Below are 27,189 nucleotides of genomic sequence, written 5' to 3'. Positions count from 1 at the left end.
GAGCTGTTTGCAGACATAAGCACTGCCAAATAGTGACACACGTTTGGCAGCCTGGATGCGGCCTACTTTGAATGAATTGGGAATCTTATATTGTAGAATTGATCCATCTCCATGGCAGAAAACGTTTTTCCCCCCCAGACAGCTGCTGCCTTGCAAGTCAATGAGCTCCATTTAGAGAAAGCATCAGATGTGTCTGCTGAGCAACTGCAGCTCTGATTTGAGTCTCAAAGGAGTTGAGCCCTTGACAGAGCTGCATATGTGATCAGTGGTGGCACCTGGGCCTGTTTTGCTGTCGTCGGGTGACCGTGACCACGGTGAGCGCTGGTGCAAACATCTCACCTCTTTTTGTGCTCAGTCAGAAATGGCCAAACGGTGTCAGCCCATTGTCTTCATTGGGGGCCCTTGCTGATACCATTCTGCTGCATGCAAAATGAGCTCTCTCTCTTGAAGTGGGGTCTAAACACCAAATGCCTTCACGTGCCAGTATTGGAGTGACCAGTTGTTCATTACTCAGCAGCTTTAAGTTGGATGTTTAATAGCTATCTGTATATAGAGAAATAAGCTAGATCAGTGTTTCTCAACCTTTTCAGGTTGGTGACGCCATATTCAAAGTCACAAATCTTACATTTTTTAGTCTTACTTTAATAATAAACATAGGGGATAACAAAAAGAAAAGGAGTACTTGTGGCACCTTAGAGACTAACCAATTTATTTGAGCATGAGCTTTCGTGAGCTACAGCTCACTTCATCAGATGCTCATGCTCAAATAAATTGGTTAGTCTCTAAGGTGCCACAAGTACTCCTTTTCTTTTTGCGAATACAGACTAACACGGCTGTTCCTCTGAAACCTGTCATAGGGGATAACAATCATCCTGTACTTACTACAGCTGCTGCTACCATCTTTGACCTCACAACCTTGGAAGGTTTTGGCCTCCCTGCCTTTACCCTGAACATTTGGCTTTAGAATTGTAAAAATAAATAAATAAATAAATAAAATTCAACACTCCTGTTTTGCTTTCTGTCACCCCAGAGGTTGTGACCCATCAGCTGAGCAACACCGAGCTAAATTAAGCTGGAACTAGTCACATCTCATTTCCGTGTAGCAACTAATTGTTACAGCGATTCCATTAGCGCGAACAACCTGCAACGCTGCCGCTGATTCCAGCTGCAAGATGTTGATACAGAGGACTGATCCTCCAAGGTCTCATCCCCCTCGAAAATATCTCCCCCTGGACCTCAGCAACTTCTCAGCCTGGGTCTGCAAATAATGCAGGTGAGTGTTCATTACAACAGTGTCTTTGCAAGAAACATATTTTACCTCATGAAAACTAGTTACCCTTGATGAAGTGGTTTGTAGGCAGGGTCCACAGAAAACGCTTTAATTCAGGGATGAGCAAACTACGGCCTGTGGGCTGGATCCGTCCCGTCAGGGCTTGGATCCAGCCCACGGGATTGCCAGCCCCATGCCACAGTGGGGCTAAAACAGGCTCCCTGCCCTGGCCCCGCACCACTCCCAGAAGCGGCTGGCACCATGTCCCTGCGGTCCTTGGCAGCGGGAGGGCAGAGGGCTCTGTGCACTGCCCTCGCCTGCAGGCACTGCCCCCACCCCCGCAGCTCCCATTGGCCGGGAACAGGGAACCGCGGCCAATGGGAGCTTCGGAGGAGGTACCTGCAGGCGAAGGCAGCGTGGGGAGCCCTCTGTCCTGAGCCCCTCTCTGCACCCTGCATGCCCTCCCTGCCCCAGCCCTACATTCATGGCCCTGCATGCAATTTCCCACCCGAATGTGGCCCTTGGGCTAAAAAGTTTGCCCACCCCTGCTTTAATTGCTGGTGCTGCCCTGGAATGGCGAGTGACAACTTGTTTAGATCAAGCCAAGGCTGGTATCCAAGTGGAGATATTCCCTACTGCTCACTTGCTTTGGGGGGCGGGGCTGACTTCCCTGCAGTGAGAGGGTAGCATACGTCTGGTCCTCTGATCTTAGCCAGGTTTCCCTCTGTTTTCATCCACCAGAGCAATTCTTCACCAACGAGCTTTGGCCGGAGGCCTCTGGCTGCTACTGCCGTAGCTGAGGGCTGGGTAGCAACGGTGCTGTAAATACGCCACCGTGACCCCAGAGTATAGATGCATTCCCATTCAGCAATGGAAGGAAAAGCCCCCTCTGCAAGCACCAGCAGTTAGGTTGACGGAAGCCTTGGGGGGGGTGTCACCCAAACTGTGTCTACAGCCGGGGTTAGGTCAGCGTAGCTACGGCCTGTGGGGGGAGCCTGGATTTTTCATAAGCCCAAATGCTAAGTATGGCCCAGGCCATGAAACTGTTCTCCTGCTATTGTAATCAACTGCAGTCACCAATAATGCTTCCCCTTTGCCCCCATAGGCCTTTCCACTGCCCTCGGTGACCAATTTCCACAAAAAGCCGCCCCCCCCCCCCCCCCGAACATACGTGGTACGTTTCAATGTAAGGGGCGTTACAGACGCTTACTCCTCAGGGTGGCACCTCCAAGCCTACAGCAAAGTCCAGCATGCCGGTACTACAGTGCCATCTCCCAGGGAGCAAGGAGGCAAAGGCAGTGACTGTAAGGGCAGCACCCACCCTTCAATGCTGACAACTCGAGCAGCCTGGAGCTCCCAAAATGCTCGGGGAGGGACACACCAGACAGCAACTTTCCACTGCTGATTATCACCCTGCCCCCGACCCCCTGCTTCAGCCTGCGGAAGAGCCTAGCTACCCACAGCTGCAGCGAGTCGCCCCCCATAAGCTGAGACGCTTGGGCAGCTTCGCTCACGTTTTCGAAGGCCTGGGCTACGCTGCAGCGTCAGGTCGCCGTAAGGCAGCTTATTCCGCCCTAACGCTGTCTACACGAAAACGTAGTGCGGGGGGGTGGGTAAAACCCCTTCAATTACTGTGGTGGCCGTGACATAGGGTGCCGTGATGTTGGAACGGAGCCTTGCCCCAAGCGCCTGGGCTAACGTCGCCCGTTCAAAGGGATGCGTACACGGAAGGACTCTTTCTGCCTTCAGAACGCATCGTCTCCTCGCTCCGGGTGGAGGGGCCCAGCCTCAGTAAACCTGTGGGCGCATTTGCGTGGCCGTCCCAAATCATTTAGGGAGGAACCATGCAACAGGCAGCAGGGTATAGGGGTGGGAAGACTAGGCCCAGGGAGTGCAACATGCTAAGCTGGGAGAGGCATAGAGACCCCCTCCCCAAATCACCCTGGAGGGCGTGCAGCAGAGGAAGGCGCAAAGAGACTCAGAGGGACACCTGCCGATTGATGGGGCGGGGGGGTAATGAACCCACAGTTAGAAATGGAAGCTTTTAATGAACCACTAGAGAAGCTGAAGGAAGGCGGGAAACCTGTCGCTGAGGTGGGGGTGGGGCAGATGCCTTACACCGAGAGCCAAATAAATTAAGCCGCTGGGCAGAAATTTGGTGGGAACTCTACCCCCTCTGGGCGGGGGGGGCGGGTCACTGCTTTCCTCCGGGGCAAAGCCAAGCAGCCCCCTCCTGTTGACCACCAACGCTGGCTCTCCTGGCTGGATGGGAGCACTGAGGCCCAGGGCCCTGCAGCTGCGGGTTGTTGGCATGGCATGAAGAGTAGCCATGTGCACAGCTCAGGGCTGGACTATGGCATAGCCCACAGAGGGCAGCTGGGGTGGGGGCTTGCCCTATGGCCTCAATCCCCCTGAGGCAGGGGTGCCTGTCGCCAGGGCCACCACAAGCCATTTGCTGACCTGGGTGGGGGGACCCACCACCCCTCCCTTGGTGCCAGATGGGGGATGCCCAGAGGTGGGCGACCTCAGCCATTCCCCTCCCCCCTGCCCCAACATACACCTGCCCTAGCAGAGCCACAATGGGGGGAGGGGAAGGGGGGGGCAGTTGCAGCAATGAACCCACACACAGTGTCCGGTGCTGGCAGCAGGGGCTCCCACAGCAGTAGGGTTCAGCATTCGCTGTGAATGGAGCAGGTCTCAAAGTGAGGGTCGCTGGCTGCTGCAGCCCTTTGCTTAACATTGAAAAATACACACACACACACCCCTCCCACCACCAAGCACCGGCTTATGTGTGCAAAAACTGAGCCCTTTGTAAATGAAAGCATTGTGTGACGCCCATCCCTGTGACCATAGGCCCAGGAGCACCACGTGGCTATGGTTCAATCTGGCCTTCCATGGATTGGTAATATAGCCAGTCCTCCCATTTTAAATCCCACGAGAAACAATCAAGGGTGTTTTATTTCTGGATGCTGGGAGCCATAGCAGGCAGCAGAGGTCTAGCAGCATTCAGATTAGGCTGCAGTTAGCTACTCCCGTCTCACACACCAAAAAAAAATTCATTCATGTCCCAGTCTATGCAAAACTGGCCATTTGGGGGAAAGTGTACACAGGAAAAGCAGCTTTCGAGGTCTTGGACAGATATTTTCCGTTTTCACTTGTCAACAGTTTCTCTTGCAACAGCGTTTAACGTTGCAGACGGCCTCATTTGGTTTTGTTTTTTAAGCAGCACACATTATGCCTGCAGCTTTCACCAACTCTTCAGAAAGCCATTTAGCAAAGGAGATTTTTATTAGCAGTGTCTCGCAATCAGGACATGGAGAGTGCAGCTTGTTTCAACAGCCTCTTTGCTTTAATGTGGTCTCCTCTGAAAAAAATCTTCCCCTGCAATACACAATTCGTTTGAAGTGCATCAATGTTGTTCCAAGGCGCTTCCTTGCGATGCTTGTAGCATTTCCTTGTACTATAACCATGCTTGATGCTACGGGCTGCAGCCAAAGCAATTCTTAAAAGCCACTGAACAAGTGAGCCGTAAGAACAACAATTACTTTTTCTCCCATCGTTCCTGGACAGCATGAAGGCCTCTCGCCCTCCTGGACTTAACTTTTTTTACAAAACCCTTTATTACAGAGCCACAGCTTGAACGCTGTTTGAATCATGTCCCTTTGACCAGTTATTTCAACAGGTGAGCGGAGACAGCAGCACAAACTTTGAGCTAGAGCCCAGTACAGAAGAAGGATGGTTTTGTAGTTAAGCCGCTGGCCTGAGAAATCTGGATTCAGTTCCTGGTTCTACCACCAAGTTCCTTGTATGATGCTGGGCAAGTTGCTTAGGGCCAGAGTTTCCAGGGCTCAGCACCCTCCCTTGGGACTTGATTTTCCAGACGAGCTCAGCGCCCGTGAAAAACACGTGATTAATGGTCAGCCTGACCACAGAGCTCATAGTGACAGCTACGGCCAGTGCTTCCAAAGAGCACAGCAGGCTGGGTGCTGAGCCCTTTTGAAAATCTGGCCCCAGGTGTGGCTGTTAAGCCTGTCTGAAAATTCCAGCATTGCCCATTATCTCAGTTCCCCAGCTGTGAAGTGGGGCTTATTATATTAATACCTCCATTTGCCCACCCTTTGCCTTGTCTCTTTAGATTGTGTCTTCTGAGCAGGGAATTGTCTCTTACTATATACATATGAACAATGCCTAACACAAAGGCTGCAACCTCAGATGGGGTCTCTAGACACCGCTGTAACAAAAGTAAACACTCGATTCCTATTTTTATTAATAATATGCCCATTTAAACATCCGTGGAACAGAGAATGAGCCCCTCTGTACTCCCATGAGACTTTAAGTATTTTGGTTCCTCCTTGCTTTGACATAATACTGCTGTGAGATGCTGTCCCAGCAACTGAAGCCATGTTGCCAGGTATGTAGTATTTTTACTCATGTTGTAGGAAAAAGCTACTTGTAAAGCCACTAAATTAGTTAAGAGAGGGATGCAACCTGCACACAGGTTCTTTGTTCTGTTTTCTTAGCTTTTTTTTTTTGTTTAATCACTATTAAAAACAGAAAATGAAACACAAATTAATTCTTAATACTTTCATGTATCTAAGTTCAAATATAGCCGGATTAAGATGATGGTGTTGTAGGGCCCTTTACTATGAAAGTTATTGCTTATCCCAATTTTCTAGCTGCTGGCTTTCCAAACTCCATCTGGGACCTGCAAGCCAAGCAGGGCTCTAAAGACAGCCTATAACCAGAACTTTGCTTTCAAGTCTGTTGTTGATTCATAGGGCAGAATAGAATCTACTGCACTCGTCCGTAGCAGCATGCTGAACACAGAGCAATGATGTGTAAACACACTTTTGGGTCAGGTGGATATGAAGAACATGGCACGATTTTTACATCGTTTCTCTCAGAATGGTCTCACTTAAAGGCTGCTGTTGAGGGTAGGTATTGATTAAATTAGTATTAAACCCAGAAAACATTTCAACTTAAAAAACACATTATTTAATGAACAAACAATGTCTGTTTTGCTCACCTTAACTAGTAAGTGCAAAGAGCAACTGGTTACAAAGGGCCACTCTAACATGGTAGCTACCTAGCAATGGCAAATGTAACGTGCCAGCCATGGCTGTTGGGCTGGAGAGTGTTGCTGGATGCCAGCAAGTGCATCTCTCATCGATGGGCAAGCACAGACCTTGCTGAAGCTGGTGGGCATGCTAGCCACAGCTCATTCAGGGTAAGTAGAAGAAACAAGTCCGTTCCTTTGCAGAGTAGGATAGCTGAAACGGTAGAAGCCACTGCTCAAGACTTATGACCATGTGGGAAAGACCTCAGCAAGAACTCACAGAGAGGGGTAAGAGGGGTTTCCCTGGGACTGAAAAGGCAGTGGGCTGGGTGTTGATTGAATTGGAGCCATGTGCCTGTGTCAGAACACAAACCAATTAGAAATCCAGAGCACGGTAGCATGGCCTTCTGAGGGAACAGCGTTGTTGGGGCACAGGACTGGCTGGAAAGCAGGATTGGATTTCTGAACAACAAAGCTGCCCTCCTGTTTTTCTAGTGTTAGGGAACCAGGATTTCATGTGCATTCTTTGTAAACAAACAGGATTGCACCCAAGAAAGACCTGCTTCATAGCATCAATTTCCTCTCCTAAAAGCAAGCATCCAGCAAGGCCTTGAATTTCAGGTAACTCAGGGGTGGGCAAACTATGGCCTGTGGGCTGGATCCGGCCCCTCGGGGCTTTGGATCGAGCCCACGGGATTGCCACCCTCGTGGCCCCGCGCCATTCCCGAAAGTGGCCGGCACCATATCCCAGGGCAAGCAGGGAGCAAACCCTGCCCCCAACCTCTGCCCTGAGCCCCCTCCCACATTCCAGACCCCCCCTGCCACACCCTGCACCCCATCCCGACCCCCTGCCGCACCCCACCGCCCTGCCCTGAGCCCCCTCCTGCACCCCAACCCCCTTCCCTGAGCCCCTTCATACACTCTGCACCCCAACCCCTTGCCCTGAGCTCCTTCCTGCACACCACACCCCCTCCCCACACTAACTCCTGAGCTAACCCCTCAAGTCAGAGGGGCAAGACCTGGTGTCACCAAAGCAAGGAGGTGGCTGTGTTGTGAATATTGCCTTTTCATTACTTTGGTGTAAGAACATTCTTCTTTCCAGCTCCTGCCATCTCAAACAGCTGCTTAATTTTCCACCCTCCTATGGTAGGTAACTCTTGTCTTTTCCATATCTGAGAAGCACCAGGCCATACAGTTCGCATGAAACAGTTTCTATTGTTATTACTGCTAGGAAAAACAAATAGTTGTAAAGAAACCTTTTATAGAATCATAGAAATGCAGGACTGGAAGGGACCTCAGGAGGTAATCTAGTCCTTCCCCCCTACGCTGAGGCAGGACCAAGTAACTCTAGGCCATCCTGACAGGTGTTTGTCTAATCTGTTCTTAAAAACCTCTAGTGACAGGGATTCTACAACCTCCTTTGGAAGTCTATTCCAGTGCTTCACTCTACTTATCATTGGAAAGTTTTCCTTAATAGTTAACTTAACTCTTGCTTGTTGCAGATGAAGCCCATTACCCCTTGTCCTACCATCAATGGACAGGGAGAACAACTGATCACCACCCTCTTTATAACAGCCCTTAACATAGTTGAATACTGTTACCAGGTCCCCTTCAGCCTTCTTTTCTCAAGACTAAACATACCCAGTTTTTTTAAATCTTTACTCATAGGTCAGTCAAGGTTTTCATTTTCCTTGTATCATGTTTGTTGGTCTCCTATAGACTCTCTCCAGTTTGTCCATATCTTAAGGACACTCCTGTTAATACACCCTAGAATATTCACTTTTTTCACAACTGCATCGCATCGTTGACTTGTATTCAATTTATAATCCACTAGACCCCTAGATCCTTTTCAGCAGTACGACCGCCTAGCCAGTTATTTCCCCTTTTGTAGTTGTGCATTTGTTTTTTCCTTCCTAAGTGAAGAACTTTGTACTTGTCTGGATTGAGTTTCATCTTGTTGCTTTCAGACCCATTCTGTAATTTCTCAAGGTCATTTTTAATTCTATTCCTGTCCTACCAAGTACTAGCAACTACTCCCAGCTTGGTGTCACCTGCAAATTTTATAAGCATCCTCTCCACTTCATTATCCAAGTCATTTCTGAAATATTGACCAGTACCAGACCCAGGACAGACCTGTGTGGCACCACACTAGATATGATCTCCTAGTTTGACAGGAAACCATTCATACCTACTCTTTGAGTACACAAAAGGAAAAGGAGTACTTACGGCACCTTAGAGACTAACAAATTTATTTGAGCATGAGCTTTCGTGAGCTACAGCTCACTTCATGGTCTTTCGACCAGTTGTGCAGCCACTGTATAGTAATTGAATCTAGACCACATTTTCATAGTTTCCTTATGGGAATGCCATGAGGCACTGTGTCAAAAGCCTCACTAAAATCAAGATATATCACATCTACAGCTTCCCACCCATCCACTAGGCCATTAACTTTGTCAAAGAATTAATTTAGGTTGGTTTGGCATGATTTGTTATTGACAAATCCATGTTGGCTACTATTTATAACCCCATTACAGGGGCTTACAAATTGATTAATAATTGGAGTGTTTTTCCAGATACCAAAGTTAGGCTGACTTTTTGGTCTATAATTTCCCAGAGTACTCTTTGTTTCCCTTTTTAAAGATAGGCTAACATCGCACCTTCCTTAAGTTCCTTAAGGACCCTAGTGTGAATTTTATCAGGCCCTGGGGAACTGAATACATCTAACTTATCTAAATATTCTTTAACCTGTTCTTTCCCTATTTTGGCTTGTGTTCCCTTCACCTTGTGGTTAATATTAATTGTGTTAAGCATCTGATCATAATTAACCTTTTTAGTGAAGACCGAAGCAAAATAGGCATTACATTAAAGAACTTATGTTTCAGTTGTGTTCAGAGCCTCTTAACCTCCAGGCAGTTATTACACAATAGCATTTCACAAAAAGAATTATAGCAAAAAACCCTGTCTTTGTTCAGTTATACAGTTTTATTCTCTAATAGGTACAATACTAAAATAAACACAAATTAAAAAAAAGTTTTATTAAAACAAAACTGTACAAAAAAGCAGGTATACTACATTTTAATTACAGAACAGTCTACTGTCCAAAAGGCACTAATCCAGAATAGGAGATACAATGATACAGGACTCATTTTAACTATTTTAATCAATACAATAGAGCACTTGTTTCTCTGTCCATTCACATACAGAAACAAGGACTTTTGCTACAGTCATTACACATTGTTATAAATATGAGCCCTACGTATAAAGATGCAGTATCATTCTCCTTGTGGAAGAACTAATTCCAAAATTAAATGTTACTTTTTAAAAAAATATATGAAGGGCACAAAGGAAAAACCTAATAATACTTTGCACTTTTATTGTGCCTTCCATCAAAGGATCTCAAAGCACTTTACAAAAGTTACGTAAGTATTATTATCCCCATTTTGCAAATGGAGAAACTGAGGCACAGAAAGATTTGCCTGAAGGCCACACAAGAAAGTCTGTGGCAGAACTGGAGTTAGAACCCAGATCAACTGACTCCTAGACCTGTCCTTTAGCAACAAGACCACACTTTCCCTTCCATATGTCCTGCATGCTGTTTTACCTAGCTCAGCTTTGACATTTCAGTCTCCCTGTACAGCTATCAACGTTACACTTTATAAATAACTTTCCCACCACACCCAAAAGGGAAAGATTACTTGTTTTTCCTTTTAAACTGTAGCTGAGAGATCCAAAACAATGAAAATCATGGCGCACGCTCCTGCAATGTATTGGAGATATTCAGCAATTTTGAAAAGGCGCTTTCAGAATATTATTTCTGTGTTGCAAGCGTATCAAGCGATAAATGGAGGTTTGGGGCCCTTATTTAATAAGATGTACTAAAGTATCCTTACAGCAATGGTCCCAACCGTCTTAGAATAGGGCAACCGTAGTGTGTGGGGTGATTAACAGAACGTTTAGTAATTTTCTTTTTTTAAAAGTAAAGTGGAGGCAGTTCCCACATAAGATGTTGCAGACACGCCTTCCACGGGAGTAAGAATAGACTACAACAGCATGTGCCAATGGAGAGCAAAGGCTGGCTCTCGCTGAGCTCCCATGTGGCCTATTCCTCAGATTACTATTTGGTGTTGCTTTCTAAGGTTCACTCGCTTGTGGTGTAAGATTTTATTTCTCTAACTTTTTGTAGCCTGAAAGCACCTTCCTAACAGAAGGATCCTCTTATTGGTCATCTTCCCTTCCACCCCTGCACTAGTTGGTTCTCAAATACTTCAGGGCTGAGGGCCACCACGAAAGATTCAGTGGCTGTCCATGGAGCGTGGCTGGAGGACTCCTGCATGGAAAGCTCTCTATCCCTGCTAGATTCCACAACAGTTCCTGCCTCCATTGGGAGTAATGGCACAATGAGATTTCCTCCCAGATATATTCTCTTCCTACAGCATTTCGCATTGCCACTGTGGAGTATGTACCCTTTAGTATGGGCAAGTAGCCCTTGTTCAAATAATTGATGCAGGCATATTGCAGGGGATGACGACAGTGCCTGCATTATCAAATGCTTTCAGTGCCGAAAGGGTTTAAAATATCCGATAATATCTACTTCATGGGAGAGAGATACTGCAGCTTTTAAACAGTGTCATACACATATAAAGACAAAGACAGGCATCTGGATGTTAACAAAAATAAGTAACAAAGAAATATGATTAAACAAAATCTCTTCTCACATCATCCTATACTACATCCTCCTTCTGCTTAGCAGAAAATTGTACGTACACAAAAATACAAATACACAATTTTGTAGAACAGTCTGATTTTAATATATTTATATATATTTATATTTATATGAGTGGCAGGTTAGTTCATTATATAGAGCATTTTGCACTTTTGGCTCATATGCAACAAGGCTTATAAATTCAGCTTTAGCTTTCATTCAGGTTTTTATAGCTTTTTGAACAATTGTTTTCACATTTAAAGCAGCATCCAATTTGCAATAGGAGTTGGTGTCTACAGCAAGGATCAGGTCAAGAGGTTATTCGGGGGGAGGGAGAATATACATTCCAGTGTGTGTGTGCTAACGCTAATGCAAAAAAGATTGTGGATGCAGGACTATAGGACACCATGTTTACCTCTTGAGGTAGGCTGTACACCTACAGCAGATGAGACATGTGTGATTTCCACCCGGGGAATACACTAGTGAGAGATGAAGGGTTCTAGAAATTAACAGAGAAACACACACACAAAAGAAACTTGTCAGCGGTCTTATACTGACCAGCAAAGAAAGGAAGTAGCTCATCTTATGCATTTGGTGGACACATGAAGTAACTGCAGGTGACTACCAGCCATCCAACACACACACGATTACAACAACAGTCATGCTCGCTTGCCGTTTCATTAACACAGATGCAAGGTTGATTTAACACTCCACTCTCCCCCGAGTCAAAGTTACACTGGAACAATATGAAGAGGCAGGGAATTCTGAAATGAAAAAGGTAATACCCTTGCACTTTGCTAGTTTTTTGCACATTCAAATCCAGTCAAACTAAAGGAAAAAAAGCAGAGACTTTTTTCCCCCCTCTGATACTGTTCCATTGGGTTTTCCCCACCCCCTTGTAGGTTTGCAACACTCACGGTTACATTCACCTCTTTTCAATTACAGTCATGGTGATTGACAATCTGTTTTAAAAAAAAATCTAGCCATCAGGGTGACAGTACAATGCCGAACAGTCTTTGTGTGTTATAACTCCACAAATACTTTATTTTCATTAGTACCACCGCAATAGATTCCCCTTTGATCACGGCTTTATCAACACCCATTGTGATCCTACAAGTTAATTGTCTGTCTTCTGCTGCTTAGATCTACTCATCACTATCTTTGCCAATAGTAATTGCCCATAGCTTCCCAACTTATCGGCATTATTAAATTGCCAGAGTGAAAATAAATTGTGTGATTAATGAAAAATGAAGCATCTACACATGGATGACTCCCATTTTCTGAATCCTTAAGTGATACCAATAAATCCGAACCATGTGGTTTTGTTATAAGACTTATTTTTTGTGACCATACTAAATACAAGAAGTCTCCTTTTATGTGATTTTTTTTAAACCAGCATTTCAGATACTTTTTTTTTTTTTAATCCATATAAAATTCTCAGAGATGTTTACAAAATTATAACAACCCGTCAACGGTTAAATGATTTTGATAAAACACTGAGCAGCTGTCACTATTATAAACTTAGACATAAATGAGAACACAGAAGGAAACAGCCTCCATGATCTTCAGAGAGGTGATTCTATATGTACATTTCGTCACTCCTATCCAGGATCTCAGAGGGTTGGTTACCCAGATATGAGTGATCAATATAGACACCGTCACGTGTATCCAGAATCCTAGAGGCAGTTTCCTATAATTTAGAAACAGAAACTTAATTCTACTCATGGCTCTTTGTTTCCAAATCAGAGATTATAAAGATTTGATTGAGAAACAGAAGATTCCTAAGAAGTTCTCTAAGAACGGGGGAAGGAGGAGGGGAAGGCAAAATGAGAAAGCAATGAGGATTTCTTTCTGGCCTGATTCTGCAGTTATTCCAGGCTCTGGATTCCCACTGAAGTCAATGGGAGTTTTGCATGTGGAAGGACTGCAGGGAGGGGCCTTTCTCAGGAGGGAAATGGGGTCGAGTCCTATTCCTCCAGCTCTCTCAAGAGTCCTGTTATTCACTTAGGCACTTTTTAAATGGACACTCAAGAAAAGGTACTGCACACATTTCATACTTACTGGGCACTCATGATGAGCCTTGGAAAGATCAGAAAGGTCCAGAGGGAGACAGCCAAGGCAATCTGTCAAAGAAAATAACACCCCCGGGCATGCAACTGACTTGAACTTGTCACGCTTAGCTAGAACTACTGTTCAAACTAAACCTACTTTAAATTGGTTAGTCCAGTATCAGCTTTAAGGTAAAAGCCATCCCTGTATTGGTTCATCGGCTTGTGATATTCCGCCATGCTGGCATGTGGAACCCGACATGTGACTCCCAACGAGGCTTCACGGCCTCCCAGCCTACGACACAGGCAGTGGGCTCAGCCATTCCATTGGGAGTGCTCCCCACCTCTCAGTAGCAACCTAGGAGGGTCTGTTGTTGACAGAATTCACAATGACACTGCTAACATGACAGCTGGATTTAAAAGGCATGTGAGGGTATTCCTGCTGGTCCAGTTTGCAGCCCATAGAACAACGAAACAGGAACCTGCTACTCTCAGAAAACGAAGCTAAACTCTGATCTCAGATAAACTAGAAACAGGTAGACTCTCCAGGTAAGAGTAAATTACAATCCAGTACGGGAATCTGAACATCAACCAAGAAATGAAGAGAAGATTCCATGGATAACAGTCGAGGTTGGGAAGCCAAACATTTGAACGTAATTTTTATATCAATCAGCATACCCCCCCCCACCCTCCAAAAACCACAAAGCCACTCCAACTGCAAAGCTGGACAACAGCCCTAGAATCTGGGAGAGGCAAGGATCAGAATCACTACCAAGTCTTCGTGGACAAAGCTTTGCAGATCTATTTTATCCTGTTCACAGCTCAGGCATCACAAGGATGGGCAATAGCAAACCAGTGTGCAAACCAAGAAAAACATCTATAATTAGTGTAAGAGTTTCAAGCTTCAGGTATGAAAAGGAGAACAAAACTAAATGAAAATACCACCCTGGAAGTGGCCTTTAGCTGTGGTCCAAAACTTAGCACTGAGTTATTTCATTCAGGATGTCACTAGTGAAGAACCTACTGTAAACTGCCTGAATTTACATGTTTTGGTTTTCTTTTTATGATCAGAGGCTTGACTCTACAAAGTGTTTCATATTTATACTTCAGCATGGACAATATATCTGGACTTCAACTAGGCATTTGACACAGCACCATTTGATAACCTAAGGGAAAGTCTAACAATATGGTGACTTGGACAGAAGTACTATTAAACAGATAAAAAACTGACTAATAGATATACTGCTCAAAGATCTGAGTGTAATACAGTGCCCGTATCAGAAATGGAGAAGGCAGGGAGGAACCAAATAAGAAGAGAGTAAGACTACGGGGGTGGGGAGAAGGTTGTAGCAAGCAATAAGTCAATTCTAACACAAGAAGCTAAGCGAAGTAAGCAAGGCTTCCACAAATATCAGGAGATGGTAAAAGACCAGAGAGACTGCTCTCCCATTAATAAATGAAGGCGGTGATATAACAGATCATTTCACTGAGCTCCTGACCTGCTTTTTTCAAATGGCATTTTAAATCAGAAAGACACAGGACAAGTTAGGAAGCAATGAATGCCTTGTGAATAGAGATTCTGGGAAAAGATGGCATTACATGGAAAAACAGAACATCTACAGAAATCAGCAAATATGCAAGAGAGGCATCCCCTGGGAATCTGTAATGAACTTACCACTATCACGGCACAAACAAGAAAGAAAGAAAGAAAGAAAGAAGGGCAGTTAGTAAAGTTATGGAGAAGTGAGGGAGATTCAAGAGGACTGGTGGGGCAAAACAGTAATATGATGATCAACACCACTCCTCTCCTGCATGTTTGCCATCCACATAGGTTAAATAATATAACATATAGTTAAAAAAGAATACCTGTACGCTGAGTATCACCAGCAATGACTACCATGATTTACATAAAGAACTAATTATACCAGACAAACCTGAGTACTTTAACTGTGTGCTAGAAATGCCTAATTAATTTGTCACAAGGACTGCAGTAGGTGTAACACACCCATAACTTCACATATTTGATAGTGTCACACTGGAGCTTTACTGGCACTCCAGGCCCAATCCTGCTCTTGCAAGCAGATCGACCAGATGATCGAAGAGGTGACTTCTAAGTCTAGATGATATTATTTTAGTCATAAATATGATATCTATGATATAGGATTCTTATTTAGCAGGTCAGGCAGAAGTTTGCAATGGGCACCCTATACCTATCCGTATTAAGACCTATTTTGTTAAGAGTCATCAACACGCACAGGGATCAAGAGACAAACAAAAACACACATGATCTGGAGAACCAGAGAGAGACTGTTTAGAAACTAATAAAAAGGAGATTACATTTAGGGTTATTCTTCCCCAGACTTACTACTTTATCTAAGCATCAAAACTAAAGCTGTAGAAAAATGGTTATTGACTAACAATGTTAAAAAACTTGGGTTTGCTGCCAAACAGAAAACTAGAACTGATTTCACAATATACTGAAACAACAAAATTCCAGTAACCAAACTGGATTGTACATGTCCTACACTTCTGAAGATGAGCGAGATGGAAATTTAGTGCATATAGAATTCAATCATTTTCCCTTCTCTTTTAGTGGTTTAATACTCTCTTACAAAGTAGCTGGACTTTCACAGCATCAGGCCAAATTTTTACTTTGCCAGAGTAAATCCAGAGCAGCTCCATTGAAATTTGGCCCATTACAATCTGTTATGTAAACCAACCCTGTCACTACTTTGCACTTGGAGAAAACATACATCTTAAAAAGAAGGTAATTCAAAGTGTGCTAAAGAAGATCTGATTCCATGTTGATTTCAAAGATGTGGTCACAACATGCAAAGACAATGCCTCCCACCCTGGTTTAGGAAAAACTCCTTGATGAGCTGATATTCCAGATCCCTGGCTCTGGTTAGCAGTGGAGTGACATTTACAGTCCCATTGCTATAGTCCTGTCACACTGATAGCAGCAACTTTATCAGCAGACTTAAATAATCAGCCTTACCAATGTCAAATACGCCTTGTGGATATATTGGATGCAGAAGATTAGTCATTGACTTATTTTCCATTATCTCTTTTGCTCTGCTTGAATGATTCAATGGATAACTTTATGAGTAAATGTTTTTTTAAAAAATCTTGACCGTTGTCAAAACAGATCAGAATGCCAAAGTTATCCTCTTAAAGACACACTAATTACAAATGTATGTTACTTATGCTACATTTTGTGTCTTGTCATGACATGGAAGACTTGAGTCAGGCAAGTCAGGAAAGAATCTAGGTAGTCTAGCAAACAATAGCAGCAAAATTAATGCCTAAAGTCTTGTACACATTATGACTCCCCACCAAAAAATTTCCTGCCGTTCCTACTGCCAGTACAGCATCGCTGGAGATGGTGATGTTGAGAGAACTAGCATAAACAGATTTTTAGCCATCTTGTCAGGTAGGCCTGCTCTGAACAGCACTGGACAATGAGCCAGACTTACAAAGGTATTTAGGCACCTAAGGAAACAGAAAGGTATCGACTGGGATTTACAAGAGTGCCTAAGCGTCTTAGGCAAATCCCGCTAGACGCCTGCCTGCATCTTGAAATGCCTTTGTAAATCTGGTCCAATGTGATTAAAATGCCAAGGGTGGCTCTGGTGACAAAAAAGGTAAGAAATGTTAGTGGGGTGGAAATGCAGCATAGACCCAGCACAGCTGTACTCAAGATCCATCACTAGATAATGTTTCTCTTGCATCATCTCCAAACAGCACAATGGGGGAGTGTTTGTCACGCCTTGTGATAGGTGTTTGACAGTATCCAGTGAGAACTTATGCAGTGACTTCGACAGCAGCTTGGTTCACCACTATATATTCAGCTCTGTTACCTGGCAGAACAGCAAGTGGAGGACAACTGAGTTCTTGTTTGACATTAGGATCTATTTTGATATCTGAGGTATAAGGTGAGCTAACTCATATCACTTCTCCACAGCACTCACAATAGGCAGTTTAAGTGACATGCAGCTCAAAACTTGATGACAACTGCTGACAACATTCCCAGCATGAGATAATACAACAAGATTACTTGAGAGCATCTAAGAGCTAATTATACTGTCTGGTCCAGGGGTTGGACAACAACAATACAAGCAGTATATTCCAAGGACAGATTCAGGATGAAAGCAATGGCAGTATTAAGGTGTGAAATAAACTGAGTTCTCTGGGTTTCTAGTGATCCTTCATTCAGAAAATGGAAAATAATTAAGCCATTACATGTATTTTTTTTTTGCAACCCAATGAGACGCTATACAGATATGGCCAGGATAAAAGAAAGAGAAAAAAGCTTTGCGTAGAAACCTAATCCCAGTTTTGTCCAGCATTATAAGGAACATTATTTTAGTTTACTAAGTAGCTGTTCCAAACATTGTTGAGTGCATTGGTACTAAGGGAAATTAGGGAATGGAAGATCTGCTGTTTTCAATCACATAAAGGGACAGAAATCCTTTTAATTACAACCATGCCAATCTACATCTTCCTGAAGCAGCTAATTACATGTCAGGCGGACACCCAGTCATTCAAAACTGCCATTACACTTTTATGTATTCATTCTACCCACCCAATTACCATGGCTACAGTTTGAAAAGACTGAGCAGAACCTTCATCGGATCACAACACATCAGTATGAATTGGAGAGTGAATTACAACAGAGCACACCGGCTTACATTAAAAAGATAGAGAATGAAAATGGAAGACAGAGCATTTTGCCAGATCATCTGAGTACTATAAGTACACAAACATCAAAGATCCATTACACAGCTCACTATGGCTCAATGGCATTAACGCACTCACACCTACTTGTAGCATCTAAACTCCTGGCCTGAGTGCTTCAATGATTACTGGAAAGAACGGCAAAGAGAAAAGCTGTGTATTATCCATGGATTGTTATTGTTCAGACTGATGAAAACAACTCAACCGCCAATCTTGAAAAGGGGCACAAAAGTGAATAGGCATATTTCTCTCTAAACCCACTTCCCTATTTGTCAGTATGATTTAGCCCTTCGATACTGTAGCAATGAGCACTTTAAGAACATCCTAGTTAGACTGGGTAAGAGAAATCCTGAAGAAACCAAATATATTTGGGTTTTTTTTCTCATTAACACAAACTAGAGTATGACATGCATTTCCACACAAGAGGATGACAGAGAAGATGCTTAAGGACTATAACCCCATTGATAATACCTTTTTTGCTGTGTAGAACACCACACATAAAACACTGTCTCACCTGCTTTAAGTCCTTAGATGACCAAACACAGTCCTCTAATGCACTTCTCTCAAGAGAGAAAAATAAATTTTGTTTCTCTGAAATTCTAATTTGTAGCTGCCACCTCTTTTTTCTTTAACATGGAATATCTTTAATTGGACAATTTAGCTACTGTAAATTAGACATTGGTAAATGAAACTAAGAGACAGGGGTTTCTGGCCATGCTTTTCAGTCTGCCAAATTTGTGTTGGCCAACAACTGATTCAGAATCCTGAGTAAATATCCTAGCTATTAAGAAAAGCCCAGAAAGGAATGCTTTATTTGGAAATTGCTCAGCAATCCAGCTCCTTAGTTCTCCTGATCAGTGCACTCGCCTTCCATTCAAGGGAATGATGAGGAGTATGTCTTGGCTCAGTAAAACTGCAAAAGTTAGCTGATGTCTATGCACCCCAACGAATTCAGCAGGAGGGCATTAAAAAACAGAAAAAGTCCTATACCCACAACAATGAATATATTTTGGTTGTGACATATAACTCATTTTTCAAGATACAACCTGCCAACAAAGACCCACGATAAGAGCAAAATTGCTAAACCAAATCAAAAAATTATTACCTAAAAATGTGTTTAGCAAATAATATTGTTAATGAAAAAAAATTGCATTGAAGAGTGCAACAGCTACTGGGACATGAAGCCCTTTACTAAATAAGAGCAAGGGAGTTTCTTCTGATGAGAAACCCAAAGTTTCTTGGTCATAATCCAACAAACTGTGACGTAAAGGAAGAGATAAATTACTTAGCTGATGAACAGAAAGCAATACTAAATTCACAATGTCCTGGTTAAGAAGAAACGTACATTCTAGCAAACATCACAACCATCAGAAATTAACTGATTTGAGGAAATTAGATGGAGCATTTTCCTCCATTCAAAACCCACAAGGGCAAACACCATCATAGTGACCAGTTCCTGGGGTCCAAACCTCATATAACTTAAGAAACTCAGACCAGATCTTGGACACAAATACTTATGAACCTCAGGGAGGAAGATGGGAATCTACATTTGGATCTCAATTCAAGCTACAATGTGAATCAAAATCCTGGATTAAATAGTTGGGGCAGTGTTGTTATTAGATGCATTCAAAATCCACACACCAATTTTGCAAGTCTGACCCATGTGTACAATAAAAGATGCTTTAAGAATGATGTGGACAAACTGGAGAGAGTCTAGAACAGAGCAACAAAAACAATAAGAGGTTCGGAAAACCTGATCTATGAAGAAAGATTTTAAAGATGTGCCCATCTAGTCATGAGAAAAGTCATCTGAGTGGGGACCGGAAAACAGTCTTCAAGGTTCTCTATGTCCACTGAAGGTAGGACAAGAAGTAATAGGCTTAATCTGTAGCAAGGAAGAGTTAGGTTAGATATTAGGAAAATCTTTCCGGCTGTAAAGATAGTTATGTACTGGACCAGGTTACCAAGGGAGGCTGTGGAATCTCAGTCACTGGAGGTTTTTAAAAACAGGTGAGACAAACACCTTTTGGGGTGGTTGAGGTATACTTGGTACTGCCTCCGTATGGGGCAAGGGATTCCAAAGATCCCTTCCAGCCCTAGATTTCTAGGATTCTGAGACTGTACCCCAGCCAGCCAGTGGAATCCTGCTGCCATTACCGGATAGCTCTGTGTGACAAAACTAATTAGATTGCATGAGGTAAGGCAGCGTAATGATAGAAAAGTACTTTAACAGGGAAGCTGAAAATCTTAGTGAAATCTTGCTGATGTCCCTTTAAGGCAGCACGACAAAAAGATTTCGACCAGTTCCGATATGAGCTGATCAGGTGCCATTCTACTTCTGCCACACTACTGGGAGTATGCCTACACTGCAATGTAAACTCAGGGGTAGGGTTTGAGCATCTGTGCTCATTTGTAACCCCAGATTAGGAATTGTTGAACCCTGGGTCCCAACCTGGCGCTTCAGTGTCTACACTGTATGATGTGGGCCACAGCCCAACCACCCATATCCCAGACTTCCTACTGAACGTGTCCGCTCTAGTCCTTTGTTTGGGTGCAGTGTGGGAAAACATGATTGTTCACCAAACTTGACTGTCCAGAGGACAAAGAAAGTTGGCCTGTGGGACTGTGGGATACTTTTGTCAGACTCCCGGAGCATAAGTCCAGTGGGACGACAGCTACACTGCAAAGCAATCAGGCTTGACCCCCTCTGTCCCAGCTTGACTCAGGCTCGGACCCTCCGCCACCATAGGGCCCTGGGTCCGAACTCTAGATTAGAGTGATTTATGTGTAGACGGAAGGAGGGCAAGGCTTGAGCCTGAATTTGAAGCCTGAGTTTACGTTGCAGTGTAGACATATCCTATGATTTTACTAGCTTTACACGAGAAGTAAAATAGCAAAAATCTTGCCAGCCTGCATATGAAAGTGATACTTATAATCTCATTAGCTATGCCAAACTAAAAGATTCCCAGCCACAATAGCGAGGTGGTAGAAAGTCCAGTCAATGTATGCTAAAACCCTTCTCAAAACTGTGCATCCACCTACATAGATAGTCTGGGTGTTATGAAAACACTGATCCATTAAACTCCACTATAGTCAATGGAACAAAATAGAGTTATTGAGAAATTCAATGAAGACTCATATAAGCATTATAGGTCACTACTGCAATTTATATTACACATGGGTCTGAACCAAAACTATTAATCCAAATACCCCACAGCTTTGAAAAGCTGGATCCAGACTTTGCAGACAAGGTCCAGCTCTTATAGGAGAATATTTTAAGTAGGTGAAAATAAAAAAAACAAACGCCACTCACAATCATGTTAGGTCAACACAGCATCGCTGGAAAACACGGGTCAAAGTTAGAAACTCCCTTCTTGGTAGGAACACATTTACTGAAGCAGTGAAACTGTTGTAACAACACCTCCAAGTACTTAGAAGATGTCTCTGCATCACAAGGGCAGCAAAGAAAAATGCTGTCTGCGGCCGTGTTAACTTACTATCTACGGCATCCTTTGCAAAATATATGGACATCGGTACCAAATTTAAATGAATATATTACACATAATAGTCCAGGAAAAGACACTGCCCAAACTACATGAGCAAAGAAAAAAGAAAAAGGGGAGTTAAAGAAAAGTGGAGCAATGAAATAGCCAAAGATGAACAAATCAGAGGAGAAAGGCCTGATGCAGAGTCAGGAGCCAGCCACAGGAAAACTCTGGGGAATGTCCTCAGAGAAGGCACCTCCATGGACGGAGTCCTGTTCTGCACTGCACTCCCACACGCTCAAATAATATCTAGGAATAGATAGCAAGGACAACCTAGACAACCTCTCCTGCTCTGGAGGATGGCAAAAAATGTTGGGTAAAGTATTATGAGCCATGAGATGACAATCTGGATTGAACCTGTTGGTGTAACAGCAACATGGAAGGAAGGAATCATAGATTCTTTAAACTGTATCCACGGAAAGAGTCAGTAACCATTGTGTAACCAATTCAGCTTTCAGATCAATTTCAAGCAGAACCCAAGAGGGTGTGCTGCACAATAATTTAGCCTGGAGGTGATGAAGGTATGAATGTCAATAACAAGGTTTGAACTGCAGCACTGCAGAGAAAAGCCTGATTTGACAGAAAATGCAGAGATGGAAATAGCCTCAGAAGGACTGTCTCAGCTTGTTGAGGGAGTGACCCAGAACAAACCTTAATTTCCAGGGCTGTCTCACCAGCATTGTCCTCGCCCTGAACGACAAGGCTGCAGAAGCCATTCCAAAGTGTCTTGAAATTTTTCCCTCAACGCAGTACCCAAGAGTTATCTAATGAGAGCCTAGACCGGCTACCCCTCATCAAAACAAGTGTCTGTCAATCAAGAAACAGTCCACAGCGGGCTATAGAGGGAGCTAGAGAGCTCAGTGTCACCGGGATATTGAGGATGGCTAAGGTCATATTCCTTGATCATATCTTCTGGGGGCCGCACAGAGATCAAACAGAATGCAGATGGAGGGAGATAAACAGAACTATGTCGCACCTGGCTCACCGAAGGCATTTCTTACCTACTGAATCAGCCTATGCTTTTCCTCTGGTGCGGGGAAGACTGCTGTTTACCGGCAAGCTGCAATTTAGGATGGAAGACCCACTGATCTCTAATGATACACAAGTTGTTCATCTGCTTATTCTTTTTGATGTGTTATGAGACACAGGAGCTGTAAGACGGTGCTAGACAGAGTGAAGGCCAGATTCTCTTCTATACAGTGGTGTAAATCCATTATTTTTAGTGGAGTTATTTCAAATTTACACCAGTGCAGCAGAGGTCAGGATCTGGCCTTTACTATATTGGTGTTATTCTTTCTTAATGCTCTAAATAGATGTTTGTTTTAAACAATGAATTTTTAAAGGTAAAATGTAAGCAATCTTTATTTTGTAAGTGCAGCTATCAGTTTGATTTGATTCTTTAAAATGCAACAGCTAGAACAAACCCTGGTGGAAATATCAGCATAAAGAGGCCATAGATTATTAAAATCTCCTTGCAATAAATTGTGGTGGTTTCTTGTCAGCTCTGTGTATGACTGTAGTATGAATAAGTAGGTAAAATTCCACTGAAGCTAGTTTGCTGGATCATCCTGCGGCGCAAAAACACCCCTCCCCCGCTCTTGCTCACTAGTACCAAAAGATTCATACACACACACACAAAGAAAGAACACTGCAATGATGACTGAAACAATTTCGTTCTTTCCTGAGTCTATTCTGACACTATTCATGAATTTGCCTACTCAAGAAATACAATAAAACAGAAAAAGACAGCTCTATTCTGCTTCAGTGATCTACTGCTAAAGAAAGCACATATATTTTCCAATGAAATCCATAAATAAACGACTGGACCAAGCCCTGCCTATATATCTTCAAAGTCACAGGGACAAAGAGGTGCCAACTCCCCCCAACATCTACCTAAACAGCTTTCACAAGATTAGCAGACATAAAGATGATCTAAAAAGAAAAGGAGGACTTGTGGCACCTTAGAGACTAACCAATTTATTTGAGCATAAGCTTTCGTGAGCTACAGTTTGCGAAAGCTTATGCTCAAATAAATTGGTTAGTCTCTAAGGTGCCACAAGTCCTCCTTTTCTTTTTGCGAATACAGACTAACACGGCTGTTACTCTGAAAGATGATTTAGTTAGTCTTTACCTTCAGGGGGTTTAAGGCTGGCTAAAACCTTGCTGATATGCCACAATTTCATCTTTCTTTCTTTCTTTTTCTAAGTGCTTGCAATTATATCTGAGGGTTTCAAGTTGCAACCATCTTGCAAAGCTGGGGGATGAGGAGGAGATGGGAAGGAATAAAAACTAAACAAGTCATAGTAACTTCCCTTCACCTTTAAAATGAACAAAAGACAAAGGAAAGCCACGCTTCAAAACAAAGCCATCTTCCCTCTTAAACTATTTCCATATAGCAGGGAGGATAAAATGGAATGCCATGGCAATGCTATGTAAATGTATTCATTTTTTCAAAGATATAATGCAGCCTAGACCGTCTCTAACGCATCCCGTGCTACTTCCAGGGAACAGTTTCCTCTTACCGGCAGCGACATATCACTTTTATCAGGATGCCATGAGATCACTTCCACACAATGCCAGCAGATGTAATTTTCTTAGATGCATACACAGTTCATCATTTAGATACTAGATGACAAGGTGATCACAGGGTGACTCTGTAATGCAAGTTTGTCGTTTGGTATTTTGAATTCTCAAATGATAAAAAAAAGATTTATCAAATATAAATATCTTTAAGAAAAAAGTAACAAAAGTGCTACATATGATCAAGGAAAAACAATTCCATTAGTTTCTGCTACTTAAAGTAGGTTTGCTTTACAAATATTACCACATCCATTATCAATATGGCTTCCCATTATTAATTAAATTGTCTTAGCAGTATAGCTTTCTCACACCTTAACAAGGACAGAGTAAAGAGAACACAAAAGCGTTACACCCTATATCTCAAGGAGGAGATCTTCCTGCCTTTTAAGAAGTGTTCATATTTGGGTGAATATTTATGCCATGTTGATAACTAGCAGAAGCTAGATACCAAAGTCCTCCAATAACCTTTCAGGCCTGTTGGGATTGCAGGCAGTAGTTACACAGACTTGTACAAACTCACCCATTTATTATCTTAATCCCTTTTTTTTGAAAACATTGCTTTTGAGAGGGGCTGGAGGGGGAAAGGTGAGAGGAAGAACAAAAGGTAACGCAACTTCTATGACAGATCGATAGAGTCTAGACCTCTTCGGAGCAGGCACTGCTAGATGTGCCAAATAATGAATAGTGGTTTTGAGAAGTGGACTGCCATCCATTAGACATTCAGCTCATTTTTCATGTGATCCCAGGCTGGGCTTCTATCATGGTCCCAGAGGCAGAAGGCAGTATTTTATCCACTAAGCCATGCAGCTTGTGAGAGTAGAGGATGTCTGTGTTGAATATGTGAGCATCAACCGAAATGTGTGAATATGTTTCCCGTGGACATGCTCAGCGCAGTACCCAAAAGAAGTATCTCAAGTCACTGTGTGACCAGTGAGGCACGGCTTATTGCAGCTGGAAATCACTTATTCCCATGCTGAAGTGGGGTTTCTAGTGTTCTTTTTACTCTCTGTTGATACTCCCAATATGGTGTCCATCGACCCTGAGCCTCTACCTCAGCTTCCATCCTTTCAGTCTTGGAGAAGGAAAAGCGTACAGACTAGTTTTACATGCTGTCTAAGGGTATCCAAGATTTGACATGTAGCCTAAGACTTGGAACTGAGGGCTCTCTAAAATACCTGGAAGCACTTTCTTGGAATGCTAAGACAAAGCAGCAAGATTTTCGAGCCACTGGGGCTGGGAGAGGGAGGTTGGTTGGTTGACTGATTATTTACTGGGAATTAATACTGAGAGAGTATATGCAAAGGCTGAGGGCACCATGCCATCTTCACAGAACAAGACCCTAACAGCTAACTGACGTACAAGAAACTGCAAAGTTATACTGTAAGAAGAACACATATTAAGGACCGAGGAAAGTCTGCTAAGGTGCTACGTCTAAAACTAAGTTACTTCTTGTTTTGACCCTCCCCTTTCTTTGTATCAGTCGTCGTCTAGGGCCTCTGTCTTGATTTCGTTGGTTCCTTGCCGGGCCAATGCCAAGATGGTGTGGTTTACTGCTGCCATTTCCACGGCTAATGAAATGGGATCTTGGTGGTCACTATGGCTAGTGCTGTCATCCTGTGTATGCAGAAAGGAAAAAGATGAAGTGTTGTTAATTAGTGAGCATTCAGTCTGAGTGAAAGAGTTTTTAAAGTGAGCAGTTAACTAAGGGCCGCAATTACACTTTTGCTAACTGGGTAGGGTTGAAAAGAAACATGGACTCCCTTTAAGAAAATGTCATTCACTGGGCAAACACAGGTTCATTGAAATGGGCAGGGCAAGGCGTGGAGATTCTGTTTATTTTCAATAGATAAAAACTGGCTAAACGCAAGCTTAGTGAGGAATGTATTAAATAATAAGGTAAGAGTGATTTAGTGTAAAATAGAAGTGACACATATATACATAGGTTCTATTTTATATAGGGATACCCCTATAGACAATTGAGCACTAAACCAGCTGCTGAAAATGTCCCAGAGAGAGAAAAAAGGTGGTGAAATGACCTCATGCAGGAACTGCCACAGCAGATCACACAGTCTAGCCAGCCTTCCTGCTACATGCCACACCTCACTTAATTAAATAGTGAAAACCTGTGGGTTTTACTGCTGCCTGCACTGCAACGTCAAACAGATCTGTCACCATACTTTCCTGTGTGTCTTTTTTCTAAACACTAAAAAGAAGCCTCTTAATTTTAATAGGACAACAGTTTACTTGTTCAGGATGTGTGGTTGCTGTGAAATACGAAGAATATGGGGAAACTTCGCTGCTATAGGCCTGCTCTCTGGCCACCCAGCTCTGAAGGCAGCGCAGAAGTAAGGGTAGCAATACCGTGATCCCCCTAAAATAACCTTGCGAACCCTGCAACTCCCTTTTGGGTCAGGACCCCCAATTTGAGGTCTCCCCTGTGAAATCTGTATGGTATAGGGTAAAAGCACACAAAAACACAGATATCATGATCCGTGACGCATTTTTCATGGCCGTGAATGTGGTAGGGTCCTAGGAATAAGACAAAGTCATAGAGTTTAAGGCCAGAAGGGAACAGCAAATCATCTATTCTGACCTCCTGTACATCACTGACCACTAACGTCACCCAGTACCCGCACACTAAACCCAACTACAAAAATCCAAGTTCTAATCCTAAATCTAAAAACCAACTCTTTCTGGGACCTTGGGCAAACTAAGCATCAGCTTCCCACCTTTCTGAACTGGGGGTAAAAATACTTACTTACCTTAGAGAGGTCTTGTGAGAATTAGTTAATATTTTACAGCATTTTAGAGAGCAAAAATGCTACATATTTTTGTCATTATTACATCAGGCCCATGATGAAGAATTTGCAACAGTATCATTTCTAAATCAAGATGGCAGGTGGTGATTGCTGGTGGGACAGAAATGCCAGTTTTCAGTAAACTCCTGAGGCTGCTTAACAGAATCTCTTAATTTGCCATGAATTGTGGGCCAGATGTTCAAAACCCCACATGCACATCAGAACTTGTGTGCATGCTTTTGAATACCTGACCCTAAAAGTCATTTAAGTGAACTAGATCATGCCGAGAAAGTGTAAAAAACACAATCCTTCTGAAGTTGTATTAACATTATGTTATTAACTTTAATGGTAATTGGATAAACTTTATGTTTTAAAGTTTTCTGGAGTCTGAATGATACTCTGAAACACAGATTTTATGGTTTTAACGGCTGAATGGGTGTTAAATGGTCATCA

The 27,189-nt window shown here is 43.1% G+C and overlaps 1 protein-coding gene across 17 annotated transcripts in view; it reads right to left on the bottom strand.

Annotated features, from left to right (window-relative positions):
- Nucleotides 1-9,289: 9,289 nt before the first annotated feature.
- The window catches only part of HMBOX1 (homeobox containing 1), a 156,793-nt gene continuing 138,893 nt past the window's right edge, over nt 9,290-27,189 (bottom strand). For all 17 annotated transcript variants that reach the window (XM_075126329.1, XM_048845810.2, XM_048845816.2 and 14 more), the window contains one exon: nt 9,290-25,552. In XM_075126329.1, the coding sequence (XP_074982430.1) occupies nt 25,415-25,552 (138 nt within the window). In that variant the 3' untranslated portion in view covers nt 9,290-25,414. The remainder of the gene's footprint in view (nt 25,553-27,189) is intronic.

This window comes from Caretta caretta, chromosome 3 (genome assembly GCF_965140235.1).
Source record: "Caretta caretta isolate rCarCar2 chromosome 3, rCarCar1.hap1, whole genome shotgun sequence".
Lineage (NCBI taxonomy): Eukaryota > Metazoa > Chordata > Testudines > Cheloniidae > Caretta > Caretta caretta.
This window is presented reverse-complemented; position numbering and strand designations above follow the sequence as displayed.